General features: G+C 40.7%; 1 protein-coding gene across 1 annotated transcript in view; it reads left to right on the top strand.

Moving 5' to 3' along the window:
- The first annotated feature begins 16,843 nt into the window (after positions 1-16,843).
- The window catches only part of tmem214 (transmembrane protein 214), a 49,013-nt gene continuing 45,559 nt past the window's right edge, over positions 16,844-20,297 (top strand). Inside the window, exon 1 of the mRNA XM_043676199.1 lies at positions 16,844-17,050. Within this exon, the coding sequence (XP_043532134.1) occupies positions 16,927-17,050 (124 nt within the window). The 5' untranslated portion in view covers positions 16,844-16,926. The remainder of the gene's footprint in view (positions 17,051-20,297) is intronic.

A 20,297-nucleotide genomic window follows, 5' to 3' on the forward strand; every position in this document is an offset into this window, starting at 1 on the left:
CCTGTCCCTCAGGATTCCCTCCAACAACTTGCCCATCACCGACGTCAGGCTCACTGGTCTATAGTTCCCTAGCTTGTCCTTACCATCCTTCTTAAACAGTGGCACCATGTTAGCCAACCTCCAGTCTTCCGGCACCTCACCTGTGACTATCAATGATACAAATATCTCAGCAAGAGGCCCAGCAATCACTTCCCTAGCCTCCCACAGAGTTCTAGGGTACACCTGATCAGGTCCTGGGGATTTATCCACTTTTATGCGTTTCAAGACATCCAGCACTTCCTCCTCTGTAATATCGACATTTTTCAAAATGTCACCATATATTTCTCTACATTCTATATCTTCCATGTCCTTTTCCACAGTAAATACTGATGCAAAATATTCATTTAGTATCTCCCCATCTCCTGCGGTTTCACACAAAGGTCATCTTGCTGATCTTTGAGGGGCCCTATTCTCTCCCTAATTACCCTTTTGTCTTTAATGTATTTGTAAAAACCCTTTGGATTCTTCTTAACTTTATTTGCCTCTTACTGTCTACTTTTAAAATACTCGTAAGTTTATCCTCAATTTATTTTCTTCCTCTTTTTGTTTTTGTTCATCTTTTGTTGGCTTTTAAAACTTGTCCAATCCTGTGGCCTGTCATTAATCTTTGCCACACTATGTTACTTAAATTTGATGCTATCCCTAATTTCTTTGACTAACCATGGTCAGTTCATCCCCTTCCTTGAAATGAGTCATGAAATAGTTTCTTAGATGTTTACCATTGTCTCTCAACCATCTTTTTTCTGCTAAATCCCTTTCTTAGTCCACTCCAGCCAACTCTGCCCTCATCCCTCTGTAATTATCCTTAAGTTTAGCACAGTTGTTTTTGACCCATATTACTCCCTCTCAAAGTAAAACTAAATTCTACCATTCCATCAAGGAACAGTAACATGTTATAGTTACTGTTTCTTGGTGATCTTTTCATCTGAGATAATTTATTAAACCTGCTTCATTACTGTACACGTTATCAGATCCAAAATGGTCTGATCCCCTGATCTTCTAAGAAACTACCCTGAATACACACACAATTCTTCCTCATGGCTACTTTTGCCAATTTGACTTTCCCAATCTACATGAAAATTAAAGTCTGCTATGACTAATGTACTGTCTTTTTATTACTCTCATTATCTCCTGAATTATTCTCTGTCTTACAGAACAGATACTTTTTAGGAAGCCTATAGATTACTCCCACCGGTATCATCTTCCCTTGTTATTCTTTACATCCATTTACATGGATTATGCATCATCTGATCCTGGATCGTTTCTTGTTATCATATTTCCCAGTTGTAATCCTCTCGTAATTATGTCTCCATAATGATTACAGGCATAAGATTCTTATCCATTAACCTCTATTTGTGCCATTAATTCATTTATTTTGTTCTGCATGGAATGTGCACAAGTAAATAACCATGAATTTTGATGTTGTTTAACGTGGACTTCAGAGTAATACAATTTATTATAGTCATCATTAGTTTGTCCATGTCCTTGTTTCACTTAAAACTGGTTTTTAGAAAATCCAATGCCTAATCCAGCCAATGGATTAAAAAATAAATATTCAACATAAACAGGTCTTTGTTGCAGCCTGAATCACAGAAATAGTTTAACTAGTTCAATAAGGTCTGGGTTAAGAATTGCAGTAAATATTGCAACCTGGTCATTGTACTTAAGTCACAGAGGATTTGAGGAAGGACTTGACTAATATCTGTTCAAATGCTGCCAAACTACACTCATGACGTGGAGGAGCTGGTGTTGGACTGGGGTGGACAAAGTTAAAAATCACACGACATTAGGTTATAGTCCAACAGGTTTATTTGGAACCACTAGCTTTCTAAGCAGTGCTTTGAAAGCTAAAGCTTTCAAATAAACCTGTTGGACTATAACCTGGTGTTGTATGATTTTAAACTACACTTAGTAATGAAGTTATCAAGCCTCACTGTAGTGGTGGTCTGGAAATCAAGCCCTGCTATTCTGCAAGTGGTCATAAAAGATAAAAATATTATGTACACAAAGTTCCCAATTTGCGTATCTGAAAGACCAAGGCTCACAAAAAACATGGGCCAGGTTTATGTTGTTAACAAGACCTACAGTTTACTACAAATATAGATATTCTAATACAGATAAACTGTGAACTGTTGTTGTACAATGTTCGTAGTTAAACTCTAACCCCCTTTTAAACCTCCTCATTCTCACACACACACACGGACAGAGACAAAAAATATTAGTGTTGGGTGGAGGATAAATGACCTGGGGGAAGTAGTTCAATGACCCCAATCCATAGAATTTGCTGAGATTATTCTCGGTGGATGTGATCTATATGGACTTCAGTAAGGCGTTCAACAATGTTCCCCATGGGAAACTGGTTAGCAAGGTTAGATCTCATGGAATACAGGGAGAACTAGCCATTTGGGATCCAGAACTGGCTCAAAGGTAGAAGACAGAGGGTGGTGGTAGAGGATTGTTTTTCTGACTGGAGGCCTGTGACCAGTGGAATGCCAAAAGGATCGGTGCTGACTCCACTACTTTTCATCATTTATATAAATGAATTGGATGTGAGCATAAGAGGTATAGCTAGTAAGTTTGCAGATGACACCAAAATTGGAGGTGTGGTGGACAGCAAAGAAGGTTACCTTGGATTATAACGGGATCTTGATCAGATTGGGCTGAGGAGTGGCAGATGGAGTTTAAATTAGACAAATGCGAGGTGATGCATTTTGGAAAGGCAAATCAGAGGAGGTCTTATGCACTTAATGGTAAGGTCCTAAAGAGTGTTGCTGAACAAAGAAACCTTGAAGTGCAGGTTCATAGCACCTTGAAAGTGTAGTCGCAGGTAGATAGGATAGTGAAAGCGGCATTTGGAATGCTTTCCTATATTGGTCAGAGTATTGAGTACAGGAGTTGGGAGGTCATGTTTCAGCTGTACAGGACACTGGTTAGGCCACTTTTGGAATATTGCATGCAATTCTGGTCTCCTTCCTATCGGAAGGATGTTGTGAAATTTGGAAGTGTTCAGGAAAGATCTACAAGGATGTTGCCAGAGTTGGAGGATTTGAGCTATAGGGAGAGGTTGAATAGGCTGGGGCTGTTTTCCCTGGAGTGTCGGAGGCTGAGAGGTGTCCTTAGAGGTTTATAAAATCATGTGGGCATGGATAGGATAAATAGACAAAGTCTCTTCCCTGGGCTGGGGTAGTCCAGAACGAGAGGGCATAGGTTTAGGATGAGAGGGGAATGATTTAAAAGGGACCTTGTAGATCTCGACCCCCCAAGAGGGGTCCCTTGGTTCTGCATCCAGTCAAATAATCAACAGGAATGCAGTCTGCTTCAGCAAAATTTCACAGTTTATTCTCGACGCCGGGCACAATTTTGTCCAGCAACACAGAGGTTAAAAGCTTCTGTGTTCCTTGGAGAAACTGTGCAATTGAATTTGAACAATAAGTCATTTTTATAGGTTTCTTAAGAGACAGTGCAATCTTAATTACAAAGGAAAACCAATGAAATGTAATAAAGTGACATAATGGACAGCAGGTTAATCCAATGATATTTCCTGAGAAACAGTACTGTCATTTGCACATTATCGTCTCATGCTTGTGGTTCAAGGTTAGTCAGAGTGGTCAGTTAAAGTTTTATTATTTATTTTATGAAGACTTCATTGTCTGCTTTATATTTTAATTCAGCTAGCTCAGCAAAGCAGGAATGCAGCTTCCAACCATTTTAGCAAAGTGTTAACCTGAAGTCATTTTGTTATGTTACTTTGTATTGAAAAGCCATTTTGTGGTTAATAAAGGCTTGCATAGATTTGTTGCTCCTGACAACAGTCTAAATCCAGATTTTAGATCCTCACTTCCCCCTTTTGACCACACTATAAATGCGAGGGCACTGATCATATTAATCCAATTTGCTGGCAGCCAAAGACTGTCATACCTCCTCCTCCCCCGGGGAGGACCAGGGGCAGACAATGGTGTTTCCTCACCTTCATCTAAGTGGAGAATAAGCATCTTCTGGGTGGAATCAATGCTATCAATAGAAGCTAATATCTTAGTAATAATACTTAACAATAGCAATACCCACAAAAAGATCAACTAAAACAATGGCAGCATACATAGCCATATTGATAAGCCAGTTGTACCATGAGCCAAAACCTCAATCTCCCCATCCTGTGCCTTCAGTCATTTGGCTGACAAAGGTGCAGATATTATCTATCTGGCTGGTGATATTTTCGATGAGGTCAGTGACCCTCATAATGCATTTGCCTTTGACTATGGCGCAAACTCCACCTTCCTTTGCAAATGTGTAATGGTGGGCGCACTGGTTTTGTTGGGAAAGTAGGCGCAATTCTGAAAGCATGTCCTTAACTCTTGCCAGGGCAGCAGCCGTCTCATTAACCAAGAGGGTAAGATTGCAAATGAGATAATTTCGATTCTGATGGCTGATGATTCTTGCAGAACCTCGCAAGGTAAAGGTACTAAGGAATGCATACCCTAGAGAGTCAGTTTTAGTGGAGCTCAAAGTCTTAGCATTCCTCCAATGTGCGCAAAACTCAGGTGAGACTGAACGTTTAACAGGGAAATCCCGATCCCATTCCCAAGTAATCGAACAGGGAACCGTGATCGGAAAAATTGTTCCTGCAATTACAACATGGGGAGTGCCAATTTTATTAAGGACAAGGAAATTGGTTGCTTTGCCTTGGCTAGAAAAAATAGTAACCAGGTTTCATATAGATAATGGAGGAAGCTTCCCAATAAGAAGCGGGCCTGTCTTTATGACTTCCCTGAACACATGGGATGTCCATGGATATAAAGTATGGCTGTCCTCAGCGCTTGGGTGAAAGCTGTTCAATAGAAAGTGGTAAGGGGTGTGATTATTGTCCAAGAATGGTTCCTTCCATCCCACAATTGGGAAGATGTGGATACCATTCGGGATCTCATAATGAAGGTGGGTGCTATTACCCATTCAACAAAGGGCCTAAACACCAGTGACAACAGAGACACACTCCTCCTTGAGGCATATTCATGAGACGCGAGGTCCTTCAGGGGAGCAGTGGCGACTGGTACATTTAATCATTGCACAGGGGATAGTTTTAGTCATTTACATAAGTGCATCCCCATCAGTATCATGTCTAGTAAACGCTTTAGGAGCCATGAATTCTGTACCTTACCCAGGTCTGGCATACCCATCCTTATACTGTATCTAACCGGGTTTTGCTGAGGAACCAGATGTTTGGGGAGTAAGGCTGCCTGCTTGGCAGCTGCATCTACTTGCCCAGTACTTTAGAAACAGTATCAGTTTCCTTAGCATGAGACAAACATTTGATAATTGCCAGACCAATTCGACAAAATAGCATTGCTATAATGCTGGCCATTGGGGGTTAAAAATCTTCAATGTTCCCAGAAGGCTCCAAAATCATGGATCATATTAAAAGCACAATGAAGAGTCAGTGGTGTTGCTTTTTTATGTAGAGGGTGGTGCATGTATGGAACGAGCTGTAGAGGAAGTGGTGGAAGATAGTACACATTTGCAACATTTAAAAGGCACTTGGATGGGTATATGAATAGGAAGGGTTTGGAGAGAGATGTGCCGGATGCTGGTAGATGGGACTAGATGGGTTGGGATATCTGGTCAACATGGACGAGTTGGACCGAAGGGTTTGTTTCCATGCTGTACATCTCTTTGACTCTATGACTCTTTTGCTAACCAGGACTTTCAGTTCTCCAAATTCTTTTCCCAGGTTCTTTTTATACTGCAAGAAGCACAGGCAATTGGTACATTAACAGAAAGGTCTCTGACTTGGTCACAGCTTACAGTAACAGGTGAAGGCAAAGAAACTAGCTTTCTTTCGGCTTTAGGTATGATACGAGAGAGAAGGAGAAACCTTCTCTCTGCTAGCATTGTGCATGCCTACATGTTGTTGAGCTTCCCAGGAACAATTAAATAATTGTTGTCAGGCTAATGGTCTTGGTCATCCACAACTGGTTGAACTACACACCAATCTGCAACCTGTAGTTGAATCACACTTTGAATACCCTCCCTAGTGTGAGCCCATCTATAAACACATTTCTCCCCAGACCTGTTGAATAAAGTAGATGTGTGAACATGACTTACAATGAATTTAAATAACTTTCTTTTTAAAATGACAGCAATTCCTTCTTCAGTCCTTTGCTGTAAAACAGTCTTTTTCCATTTTAATCCAAATCAATCAAAATAATCAAAAAATACAAGGTCTGATCTTTTCAAGTTATAGGTACAGATCTGGCTTAAGATGGCACATTATCATTAGAGAATGAATTCTTATTCAGGCGAGGCTATATTATAAGTGTATATTACAAGTGTAGCCAGAAACGTAAAGCTGAATCAAATGATCTATGACTGCTTGAGAGGCTCAAACAGAGTCTGCGGGTTGAATGAGTATAAGCTAGTCCTGATTGTATCGGAGAATTTATTGTTATCCCCCTGAGCTATTAGACAGACTTTGAAAAATGACAGTTTTAACAGTTGAACATGAACTTGGTTCGGAACTGCAACAGATTTTTGGGTCCAGACTTACAGCATCCAGTTTATCCAACAACAGTTTCTCAGTTTTGTTAAAACAAAGATGTAACATTTTTTGCAATGGATTATCACATTGCAGAGTATATAATGGTTAATCAATACTAAGAATTCCAAACCAGGGGTCTTGCCCAGCTTTCCAGCTACCTAAGAACATTTCAATTCCCTGCATGAAATGTTAACAACACTTTTTGGTAACTAGTCTCAATGTCAGAAGAATATTGAGACAAAAAATGAAGTTTTACCTTCATAGGGGTGATAAGATTTAAGTTTTGAAAATTATTAATAGGAAAGATGGATAAAGATCAAATCATCATCCAGCCTCATGTCCAGGTCTTCTGACATATATCAGATCCACAGTGGAGATGGAGCACAAGGTCAGAAGAAATTTGGAACTAAGTCTGTGAAGACCAGAAGGGTTATTGATCAGAAATGATCAAAATCAAAAAATTACTATTTGGATGACCATATGATTAAACTGTAAAGAAGGTGTAGTGAACAGTAAAGAAGGTTACCTCAGATTACAATGGGATCTTGATCAGATGAGCCAATGGGCTGAGACATGCAGATGAAGTTTAATTTTGATAAATCCAAGGTGCTGCATTTTTGGAAAGCTAATCTTAGCCTGACTTATACACTTAATGGTAAGGTCCGAGGGAGTGTTGCTGAACAAAGAAACCTTGGAGTGCAGGTTCATAGCTCCTTGAAAGTGGAGTCACAGGTAGATAGGATAGTGAAGAAGGGGTTTGGTATGCTTTCCTTTATTGGTCAGAGTATTGAGTACAGGAGTTGGGAGGTCATGTTGTGACTGTACAAGACATTAATTAGGCCACTTTTGGAATATTATATGCAATTCTGGTCTCTATCCTATCAGAAAGATGTTGTGAAACTTGAAAGGGTTCAGAAAAGATTTACAAAGATGTTGCTAGGGTTGGAGGATTGGAGCTATAGGGAGAGGCTGAATAGGCTGGGGCTATTTTCTCTGGAGCGTCGGAGGCTGAGGGGTGACCTTAGAGGCTTATAAAATCAAGAGGGGCATGGTTAGGATAAATAGACAAAGTCTTTTCCCTGGGTGGAGGAGTCCACAACTGGAGGGCATAGGTTTACGATGAGTGGGGAAAGATATAAAGGACACCTAAGGGGCAACCTTTTTACACAGAGGGTGGTACGTGAATGGAATGAGCTGTCAGAGTATGTGGTGGAGGCTAGTACAATTGCAACATTTAAAAGGCATCTGTATGGGTATATGAATAGGAAGGGTTTGGAGGGATATGGGCCGGTTGCTGGCCGATGGGACTAGATTCGGTTAGGATATCTGGTCGGCATGGACAAGTTGGACCGAAGGGTCTGTTTCCATGCTGTACATCTTTATGACTGTACATGCAGCATTTGTGAGACTTCTGTAAGTTCTGATTGCCACATTTTATTTGGTATTGAATCATACAGCACAGAAACAGATCCTTCGGTTCAACCAGTCCATGCCAAACATAATCCCAAACTAAATTAGTCCCACCTGCTTGCTCCTGTCCAATATCCCTCCAAACCTTTCCTATTCATGTATTTATCCAAATGTCTTTTAAACATTGTAATCATACCCATATTCACCACTTTCTCAGAAAGTTCATTCCACATGCAAACTACCCTGTGGCAAAAAAAAATTGCCTCATGTCTTTTTTAGATCTCTCCCCTCCCACCTTAAAAATGTGCTCCCTAGTCTCGAAATACCCCACCCTTGGGAAAAGACAAATACCATTAACTCTACCTATACCTCTCATTATTTTATAAACTTCTATTAGATCGCCTCTCAACCTCCTATGCTCCATTGAGAAAAGTCCCAGCATATCTTTATACCTCAAAATTCGCTATGTGGTGAATCTCTCATGAACCCTCTCCAGCTTTGTAATATTCTTCCTATAACCGGGCAACCAGAATAGGACACACTATTCCAGAAGAGGCCTCACCTATGTCCTATACAACCTCAATATGACTTCCCAACTGCTATACTCAACGTATTGAGCAATGAAGGCAAGCGTGCCAATGCCTTTTTAACCACCCCGTCGATATGTGATGTAAACTTCAAAGAATTATATACCTGCACCCAAGGCCCTACCATTACTTCTGTAAGCCCTACCCTTGTCTATTTACCAAAATGCAATACCTTGCATTTATCCAGATAGAACTTCATCTGCCATTTCTCAGCCCATTGACCCATTTGATCATGATCCCTTTAATTCTTAGAAAACGTTCTTTACTGTTTGTAATGCCACCAATTTTGGTGTCATCTGCAAACTTGCTAGCGTGCCTTCCGTATTCTCACCCAAATCATTTATATAAATGACAAATAAAAGAGGATCCAGATCTGATCCCTGTGGAACAGCGCTGATCAAAGGCCTCCAGTCCGAAAAGTAACATTCCACCATTACTGTCCGTCTCCTGCAATTAAGCCAATTATGTGTCCATTTGGCAAGCTCACCCTGAATCTCATGTCACCTAACTTTACTAATTAGTCTACTATGTGGAACCTTATTAAAGGCTTTACTAAAATCTAAATAAATAACATCAATTGCTCTGCCAGCATCAATCTTCTTGTTAACTTCCTTTACCACTAAATAAGACCAATCTCATCTGGAGCATGCAAAGAAGCAAAAGGAAACTGGAAGGAAATTTCTGGAAAAGTGAAATTAACTTGTTATGGACTGCTTCTATCTCTCCAAGTCAAGTAACGTGGTAGTTAATGTCCATTCTACTTCAGTTATAAATACATTTTTAAGCAATGTTGTATGCAATATAAAATAATCACATGCAATCATGTTTTCTAGATTAACAAGAGGTTTAGTAGAATCAGTAATTTAAATGGTATGCATTTTATGATGACTGGGAGTAACTGTAAGATTTGAGCTATGCTAACTGATTGGAGAATAGAGGACATGGAGTTGAGTTCATAACAGTCATGGTCCATGTGTATCACTCGGACAGGAAAACAAGTGTGCAAGAAATTACAAACCATAGTACCTTCTCAGAATGAATACTTGAAGACTTGTTTACTCTAATTCTTTCAGTGACCATATCAGTCATCCCTCAGAGTTTCCTCTATTTTTTCCCTCATGTCACCTGATTATCTCTACGGAATGAAAACAGAAGTTGCATCCTGTTAAATAAGGCAAAAGGTAATATCATATTGCTTCTTCCCTGCTTAATCTTCAAAAGAAAGCACAAAAATCAGATTTAGGTTGTTTATGGAAAACATATTTTATCATACAAATAATTGAGCAGATAAAGAGGACATAGTTCATGGATAAATTAAAAAGGTTGTTTTTTTTTTACAAAGTATAATAGTCTTAATATCCAGAGGACCTTTATCAAATTACTTGCTTAAATATTATGTAATAATCCTCGTAACTTCGATTGAGTTTGTCTATATAGATTCAGAAATTATAAATTTGAAATAAAAACACTAAATACTTAGCAGGTCAGACTATTAACATAGTGAGAGAAACAAACTTAATATGTTTCAAGGTGATGAACATCTGTCAGAAATGAAAAGAATTTGAGATAGAGATTTTGAACAAGAGCCAAGACAAGGTGGGTGAGGAGGAAAGAACAGAACCTATGAAAACAATACATTGTATTCTCTTTCATTCTGTGGACAAACTTAAAAATCAGGCAACACCAGGTTATAGTCCAACAGACTTATTTGGAAGTACTAGCTTTCGGAGTGCTGCTTCTTCATCAGGTGGTTGGGGAGCAGAATCATAAAGCACAGACATTATAGCAACAGATTGCAGCATGATGGAACATTCCATGACACTGCAATCCTGTTGGTATAAATTCTGTGTCTTATGATTCTGCTCCACAACCACCTGGTGAAGAAGCAGCACTTTGAAAGCTAGTGCTTTCAAATAAATCTGTTGGACTATAACCTGGGATTCTGTGATTTTTAACTTTGTCTACCCCAGTCCAACACTGACACCTCCAAATCACTCTGTGAAGATCAAGTGCAGATTGGGTGAGCATTTTATGGAAATGGTCAGCTCAGTCAGCAAGCACCCGTTGTTTCAATTCTCTACTCAATTCCCATTCTAAAGTCTGTGTCCTCAGTATCCTCAACTATTTCAACGCTCAATATAAGCAGAAGAAATAGCACATTATCTTGTAATTAGGGTCCTACAAAATTGCACACTCAACATCGTGCCCCACAGTTTTGGATCCTAACTATTGCCCTCATTGATTTGCATCGCTGATGTTGATGATGATTCTACTTTTCCCATTTACAACTCCTCAAGATTTTATTTTGTTTTTTTTTCTTAGCCCATCATCCCCATTTGTTTTGCACATTTTTTTGTCATTTAATTTCTCCTACGTTTCATCCAAAACAGATTTTCCCTTTTGTTCTCCCCAGCCACTTCCTCTGCCTCTGTATCTGCTTATAACTTTCACGTTTGTAAGTAATATCTTTTACCAGTTCTGGTCAATTGTCACTATCTAAAATGTCAACGCTTTTCTCTTCCTAGAGTTGCTGCCTGACATGCTGAGTACTTGCATCTTTTTCTGTGATTTTAGATTTTGGGCATCTTGAATTCAGTCCACCATTTGGCATGGACTAAGAAAGGAATCATTACATTGTCAAAAGTGTATGAAAAATCTTATTGCATGATGAACTATGTAGTAAACACATTCTAGGTAGACTTTTTAAAATCAATTTTTATAATTAATTTTAATATTCTACATCAGCAAATAATATACAATTCCTTTCTGCATTACTATATCAAAAACAATAAGTGTGTGTTTTAATCAATCTGTATGGTCTCACATCTCCAGCATCAATCGGATTTGAACCCAGATCTTATGGGTCAGTGGCAGGGACATTATCACAATGTCAGAAGAGCTGCAGAAACTGATGTTATCATTATGGTTTAGTGGAAAGGACTAATATCTTGCAAAGTTATTGTTACCTTAGTTACAAAAGAAAATTTGTCTATGACTTTCAGCTGGAAAACAATTGTCTGGTCAGTAGTTTAGACAGTATATACTAACTTTTTGAACAGGCAGAAGAATATAGTGAATGTTTCACGTATTTAGCAAAGCAATATATTTAAGGAATAATTGTTAATCCCATGGCACTCTTGCTCTATTCGTGGCATACATCAGAGGAGGCCCAATCCCTTCTGAGTGACATTAAGACAATTAAGAACATCTGGATTCTACTACTGCTCTCCAGCCTTACAGTTCAATTTGTTTATTTCCACCTGGGTTATTCTCTCCTTTTCTGTTCATCCTTGCAGAATGCCACCTGAGAAAAGACAAAAGAAAATAAACCAAAATGTTTCACTGAAAAACCATTCTAAACATAGGCAGACACGAAGACATAATATATGAAATGACACAACAAATTCCTCCAATTTTTCATAGATCCCAGTTTGTTTTCTGTTTTATGCTATATATAGTGCCATAACAAGTTCAGGAATACTTAATTTCCCCATAAAACATTGCAGAACTTTATAAGTTTGCATTTTCCTCATTAAATTAAAACAGTGGCTACAAATCACTCTGTGAAGATCAAGTGTCAAAAGTGCTTCAGTTTTTCTAAAGTACTTTGCGATCTGTTGTTGTGGTTCTGTTCGCCGAGCTGAAAGTTTTTGTTGCAAACGTTTCATCCCCTGGCTAGGCAACATCATCAGTGCTTGGCAGCCTCCTGCGAAGCGCTTCTTTGATGTTTCCTCCGGTGTTTATAGTGGTCTGTCCCTGCCGCTTCCGGTTGTCAGTTTCAGCTGTCCGCTGTAGTGGTTGGTATATTGGGTCCAAGTCGATGTGTTTGTTGATGGAGTTTGTGGATGAATGCCATGCCTCTAGGAATTCCCTGGCTGTTCTCTGTCTGGCTTGCCCTATGATAGTAGTGTTGTCCCAGTCGAATTCATGTTGCTTGTTGTCTGCGTGTGTGGCTACTAAGGATAGCTGGTCGTGTCGTTTCGTGACTAGGTGATGTTCATGTATGCGGATTGTTAGCTGTCTTCCTGTTTGTCCTATATAGTGTTTTGTGCAGTCCTTGCATGGTATTTTGTACACTACGGTAGTGTACAAAATACCATGCAAGGACTGCACTAAACACTATATAGGACAAACAGGAAGACAGCTAACAATCCGCATACATGAACATCACCTAGCCACGAAACGACACGACCAGCTATCCTTAGTAGCCACACACGCAGACAACAAGCAACATGAATTCTGGGACAACACAACCGGAAGCGGCAGGGACATACCACTATAAACACTGGAGGAAACATCAAAGAAGCGCTTCGCAGGAGGCTGCCAAGCACTGATGATGTTGCCTAGCCAGGGGACGAAATGTTTGCAACAAAAACTTCCAGCTCGGCGAACAGAACCACAACAACGAGCACCCGAGCTACAAATCTTCGCACAAACTTTGAACTTTGCGATCTCCTGAGATTGTGAAAAATGCAACATTAATTTAAGTACAGTATATTTTCTTTTCCTTTTTAGGGTTAACAAATATTTTGATGGTACTTAACATAAAGGAATTGCAGTTCTTAATTTATTTTACATATTTCTCAGTTGCATTGAGAAATTTCATCTTCCTTAACATGAGTAGAATGCTTAAGTTAGTCCTGTTTTAGAAGGTTATTTAATAATGGCATGCAATCCTGCCCTTTACTCCTAAATGTTATGCACAACATGTAACAACTGGAGCTGGAAGCACTCCTCCTAGTGAGCTTTTTAAGAATCACAGTTTAATTTCCAAACAACAGCATAGTTTACATACTTTCAACAAAAGAACACAATTTACATTAAAGCAGTTTATCCAAATGGCCTCTTGTAAACTGAAGACACCAGGAGTGGGCAGAATTCATGCAGTTTCAATCACAAATAAATTAATAGCCCTAGTTTATAATAACTGCTTGGCTATGTGAATCATTAAAAAGGGATCATTATCAACATCCTGGGGGTTATCATTGACCAGAAACTCAACTGGACTCATCACATAAACACAGTGGCTACAAGAACAGGTCAGAAGTTAGAAATACTGTGGTAAGTAACTCACCACCTGACTCTTCAAAGCCTGTCCACCATTTACAAGGCATAATTCAGCAGTGTGATGGAATACTCCCTACTTGCCTGGATCAGTGCTGCCACAACAACGCTCAAGAACTTTGACAGCACTGGGGACAAAGCAGCCTGCTTGATTGGTACTACATCCACAAGCACCCACTTCCTTTGCCACTGATGTTCAGTAGCAGCAATGTGTACAATCTACAAGATGCACTGCAGAAATTCACCGAAGATCCTCACACAATACCGTCCAAACCCACAACCACTTCCATCTAGAAGGACAAGAGCAGCACATGTATGTGAAAACCACCATCTTCCAACTCCCCTCCAAGCCATTCACCATCCTGATTTGGGAGTACATTGGTGTTCTTTCACTGTCTCTGGGTCAAAATCCTGGAATTCTCTTTCTAATGGCATTGTGAGTCAACCTTCAGCAAGTGTACTGCAGCAGTTCAAGAAGGCAGCTCTCACAACCACTTTCTCAATGGCAATTAGGGATGGGCAATAAATGCTGGCCAGCCAGTAATGCCTATATCCCACAAAATGAATTATTAAAAATTAAAATGGCAGAGTTATCAAAGGAGCTTAAGAAACGGTAAAATAAAACCAAGAACTGTGGATGCTATAAATCAGAAACAAAGTTCTAAATACTAAACATTAATTCTGTTTTCTCTCTATAGATGCTTTTTGTTTTAGCTGAAGAGACAGCACAGGGAAAATGTCCAGATTACAGAGGTGTAAGTGCTGAATGTCTTGAAAAGGTTAAAGATGGATAAATCCCCAGGACCTGATCAGGTGTACCCGAGAACTCTGTGGGAAGCTAGAGAAGTGATTGCTGGGCCTCTTGCTGAGATATTTGTATCATTTATAGTCACAAGTGAGGTGCCGGAAGACTGGTGGTTGGCAAACGTGGTGTCACTGTTTAAGAAGGGTGGTAAGGACAAGCCAGAGAACTATAGACCGGTGAGCCTGACCTCAGTGGTGGGCAAGTTGTTGGAGGGAATCCTGAGGGACAGGATGTACATGTATTTGGAAAGGCAAGGACTGATTAGGGATGTCTGAATATAAAGTAAGCTCCTGAGTTGGGATTGCCAGAGTCCTTTTTCATCCCACTGTATCCCTTAGCCGATATCGGTATTTTATTTTGGTGCAGTTCTGAGGGAATAATGCATTACCATAGGTCTGGTCTTTCAGCCAAGAAATCAAACTGAAGCCACTTCAACGTGATCTCACTGCAATATTTAAAGAATATCAGGAAATTTTAGCCATCATAACTCCTTCATCCAACTAAATGAAAAACAAGTTATCTGGCTGTTCATTTGCTATTTGCGGGTTATCACTTTTTTTGTGTGTCTAAATAACTAACTTAGACACCCTTGTCTCCCAGAGGCTGTCCATTATGATTTTCTTGCAGTCGTCAATTGTGGCAGGGATCAGTAGCCCTTGAATAATGCAAATAAAAGAATTAAAGGAAATTCTCAGTAACCAGGTAACATTCAGTAACGTGCATAATCCATAATCTGTGGTTACATTGCACCTGCAAATCCACAAAGTTAAATCCCTTTTGATATCCATTGTTTTTAGTCATAACAAACAGTTTCTGAGTTGTGTCTGTAACTGTCGTTAAGTACACTTACCAAAGATATTATGGGAATCAGACAAATTACAGAGAGACACATGGCAAATCACTCATCATCTTAAATGGTAGAACCAACTGAATGAGCTAAATAAATTGTTCCTGTTTTTATCTTCTGATATACCCTGTATCCAAGAGAAGTATGAAAACAAGTCCTATTTCACGAGAGGTTGCACTGTGCTGAACTGAGCCACAATTGATGTGGGAAGATAGCTAAATAGTATACCAAACACTGCACAGCTTCAAAATAAAACATCATAAAACACAGGAGACTGCACACAGCTTATAACTATTATGTCCTGCTCAATGGCCTGAAATTTTCAAAACCCCAGGAAGTGGTGGAGGCTGGTACCATTGCAACATTTAAGAGGCATTTGGATGGTTATATGAATAGGAAGGGTTTGGAGGGATAAGGCCGGGTGCTGGCAAGTGGTACTAGATTGGGTTGGGATATCTGGTCAGCATGGACAGGTTGGATTGAAGGGTCTGTTTCCATGCTGTACATCTTTATGACTCTGTGACTCTCATTAAGCAATGCATGATTGGCATCACATTCATGAGAATCCATTTCCTCCATCACTGACACTCAATAGCAGTCGTGTCTACCACTTACAAGATGCACTGGAGAAATTCACCAAATATTCTTGGACTGCACCTTTCAAACCAATGACCACATCCATCTAATAGGAAAAATCACCATAGTGATCAGACCATAGGGCTGTCCCCTCATGACAGCATTACCAGTGGTGGTTTAACATGATGTTTACCACGCCTCATGCAAGGTGAGGAGAGTTCCTTCATGGTAACCCCAACTGGCTGGATGTCCATGTTTGCATTGCAAAATGACACCAACAGCGTGTTTAATTCTCACACCGGCTGAGGTTACTTCCATCTAAAAGGACTAGATCAGCAGTTAGATAAGAATGCTATCACCTGTAAGTTCCCAATTGAGCCACTCATCATCCTGACTGTCCTTGGGTCAAAAATCCTGGAATTCCCTCCCTCAGAGTTTTGTGGGTCGAGCTGTAGCATGTGGACTGCAGTGGTTCAAGAAGGTAGCACAACACCACCTCCTCCTGCGGCAACTGGGGATGGGCAATTAACGCTGGCCCATGACCCAGGAGTGAATATGAGTGTAGCTGACCTTGTGTTTGGCACCATGCAGTATATAAGATCAGGGTGGAATGTGAAGTTGAAGAACTGCTCAACCTCCTGGCGGGAGCACAAGGTGGCGCCAATGCAGTCATCAATGTGGCGCCAGCACCACTCCCGTCCTGACCCTTATGTTCGGCACATAAGGGAAAGTGAGGACTGCAGATGCTGCTTGGGGGGGGGGTCAGAGTCAGAGTCGAGAATGTGGTGCTGGAAAAGCACAGCCGGTCAGACAGCATCCGAGGAGCAGGAGGATAAACGTTCTGGGCAAAAGCCCTTTACCAGGAATTAGGGGTGATATCCCACGTCACAGGACATCTAGCCACGTGTGCACGTCGCGTGCAGAGCCCGCGGCCGGCTCTGATTGGGCGGCGGGCGCTGTTTGAAAAACGTCCGTTTGAGAATTTCTCCAACAGGCGGCCTCGAGGTGGGCGCTCTTTCCTCCCGGCTAAAGTATCTCCACCATCACCGTCATTACCACACTACCCGGGATGGCGTCGCCTGGCAAATGGGAAATAGTCAACAAGAAAAATAAGAAAGCCACTTTGACTAGAAATGAGAAGAAGTCGGCCCGGAAAGCTCTGTCTGAGAACATGCCTCGGATAGATCCAGTCCGTGAGTTAAACAAATCTCTGAGCTTCCCAGCGTGGGGCCTGTGGGAGGAGGCCGGTGTGTCCGTACAACCCGATCCCCACGGAGCTTGAGAAAGGCTGCTGCCCGCGGCATTGCCACGTACCTTACTAGTTAGCAAACATGCTCCGTGCAGCTTTCGGGAAGTGGTATTCCGGAAGTATAATTTTTTATTGGGCTATAATTGTGTTTCATCTAGTATTTGTTTGTCTATTAACAATCTTTCTCAGTTGGTCACTATGTTCTACTGAGATCTTTACCCATTGGCAATATGTAAACTTTTTTTATATTCTGCAGTTATCAATACCGTGACGTTGCTTTAAAGTTTAACCCGTCCCCTCCATCCAAAAATTCTAAATATTAATCTATTTAATATTTGGAATAAAAACAAGTTTTCTTTGGGACTCGAATATTTTAGCGTAACGAATATGATTCTCAGTGAGTTTAGTGTTTAACACGTGAAATTCAGTTCTTCGTACACTACTTCACAATGGAGCTGTTCTCCAATATTAGCCAAAGAAAAACAGTTGACTAACATTGAGGGGAATTAAACTCGTGCTGCAGTGAGTCTTAAGAACTTTCTAAATGGAAATCAAGTGTAAGGCGACTGCTGAGAATTGCCGTTCACTTCACTTCAAAGAATGGTTGAATTTGGATTCCTTGACTGAATGTGTCTTTACCACAGTCTTGGGCAGTGCATTACAGACCTTTAACCACTTTCTGGGTGAATTTCTTTTCTCTCTCTCATTGATTTGCCAACGATGAAAATTGTGGCACTGTTGCTTGATCCTTTTGCAAGTAAGAATCTAGACCCTTATCTGATCTAGATTTCTCACTTAAAAATCACACAACACCAGGTTATAGTCCAGCAGGTTTATTTGGAAGCACTAGCTTTTAAGTGCTGCTCCTTCATCAGGTGGTTGTGGAGTATTAGATCATAAGACACAGAATTTATACCAAAAGTTTAGTGTTTGCAACTGAAATGATATATTGAAGAAGACCAGGATTGTTTAAGTCTGATCTTTTTAGTTTAGTTGGTTTCAATTCTTTCAAATGTTCACAGAACATTTTCTAAAAGTTAATGATCACTTGAGAATGTAACAATAGCATTGAAAGTGTGAGGTGCGCTATGTCTGTGCCCCAATGTTCAGATTGATTCTATTTCTAAAAAAGGATTTACAGAATTTTACATGGATTCATGCAGTTTTTGAGCAAAATAAAATCTAATTCTGCAAGTATAAATTCACCCCACAAACTTTGTGTGAGTGTGAAGAGGTGTGTGTGACAGAGTGTCTGCGTGGGTGTGTTTGTGGTGGGTTCACCTGTAGTGTGGCATGAACCCAAGGTCCCAGTTGAGGCCATCCCCATGAGTACTGAACTTGGCTATCAGCCACTGGTCGGCCACTGTGTTTTGTTGCCTGTCCCGAAAAGGTCCAGATGATTGTCCCAGACCGCTGAAGTGCCCTCCGACTGGGAGGGAACGCTCCTGTCTGCTGATTGGTTGTGTGGTGTCCTTCCTCCGTTGCTGTAGCCTCTGCTGAAGTCTTGCCAATGTACCATGCCTCAGGGCATCCTTGCCTGCAGCATATGCGATAGACAATGTTGGCTGAGTTGCGTAGCAGAGACAGGTGTGTTCCCTCCCAGTCAGAGGTCTGTGACATTTGACCTATGACCTTCAGGTGACTATCCTCCAAGGCGGACTTCGGGACAGGCAACAACGCAAGGTCGTTGAGCAGTGGCTGATAGCCAAGTTCAGTACCCATGGGAATGGCTTCAACTGGGACCTTGGGTTCTTGTCACACTCCTGGTGATCACACTGCACTACACACTCTCTGTCTCACGTGCGCACACAAACTTGTACAAATCCATACACTCACGCATACACAAGATTGCTTTCAGACACTCACACACACCCTCTTTCCAACTTATCCCTCTTCTCTCATATGCACACATGTTTGTGGGGTGAATTTGTACCTGCAGAATTATATTTTTTGCTCAAACTGCATGAATCCATGTAAGATTGTGTAACTCCCTTTTTTTTTAGAAAAGTAGAATTGGTCTGAACACTGGAGCACAGACAGCCTCACACCTTTGAAGCATTATGAGACGATGTGGCATTTTTTAAAAATAAAGTTCTGGAATTTACATATGAAAGAACTGAAACCAACATGCTCATTCTAAAAGATGACTTAAACAATCCAGGTCTTTTTCAATATATATAACTTCAGTTGCATCACACTGTAAACTTTTGTGAAAAAATCTGTCTTACAATCATCTACTCCACAACCACCTGATGAAGGAGCAGTGCTCTGAAAGCTAGTGCTTGCAAATAAACCTGCTGGACTATAATCTGGTGTTGTGTGATATTTAACTTTGTCCACCCCAGTCCAACACTGGCACCTCCAAATTATAGATTCGTCATGATTTTGAATGAATGTGTTTCTTGCAAATTTCCTCTCTGCCCTGACTTTTAAAGAAAACCATTCCAACTTCTCCAATCTGTCCAAATGTAAGCTCTCCTTGAGTCCTAGAGATATACAGCATGGAAACAGATCCTTCGGACTAACCTGTCCATGCCGACCAGATATCCCAACCCAATCTAGTACCACCTGCCAGCACCCGGCCCATATCCCTCCAAACCCTTCCTATTCATATACCCATCCAAATGCCTCTTAAATGTTGCAATTGTAGCAGCCTCCACCACATCCTCTGGCAGCTCATTCCATACATGTACCACCCTCTGTGTGAAAGTGTTGCCCCGTAGGTCTCTTTTATATCTTTCCCCTCTCACCCAAACCTATGCCCTCTAGTTATGGACTCCCTGACCCCAGAGAAAAGACTTTGCCTATTCACCCTATCCATGCCCTTCATAATTTTGTAAACCTCTATAAGGTCACCCCCTCAGCCTCTGTTCCAGGGAAAACAGCCCCAGCCTGTTCAGCCTCTCCCTATAGCTCAGATCCTCCAAATCTGGCAACATTCTTGTAAATATTTTCTGAACCCTTTCAAGTTTCACAACATCTTTCCAATAGGAAGGAGACCAGAATTGGCACACAATATTCCAGTAGGGGCCTAACCTGTACAGCTGCAACATGACCTCTCAACTTCTGTACTCAGTACTCTGATTGATAAAGGAAAGCATACCAACCGCCGCCTTCACTATCCTATCTACCTGCGACTCCACTTTCAAGGAGCTATGAACCTGCACTCCAAGGTCTCTTTGTTCAGCAAC

The sequence above is a fragment of the Chiloscyllium plagiosum genome, chromosome 3 (genome assembly GCF_004010195.1).
Source record: "Chiloscyllium plagiosum isolate BGI_BamShark_2017 chromosome 3, ASM401019v2, whole genome shotgun sequence".
NCBI lineage: Eukaryota > Metazoa > Chordata > Chondrichthyes > Orectolobiformes > Hemiscylliidae > Chiloscyllium > Chiloscyllium plagiosum.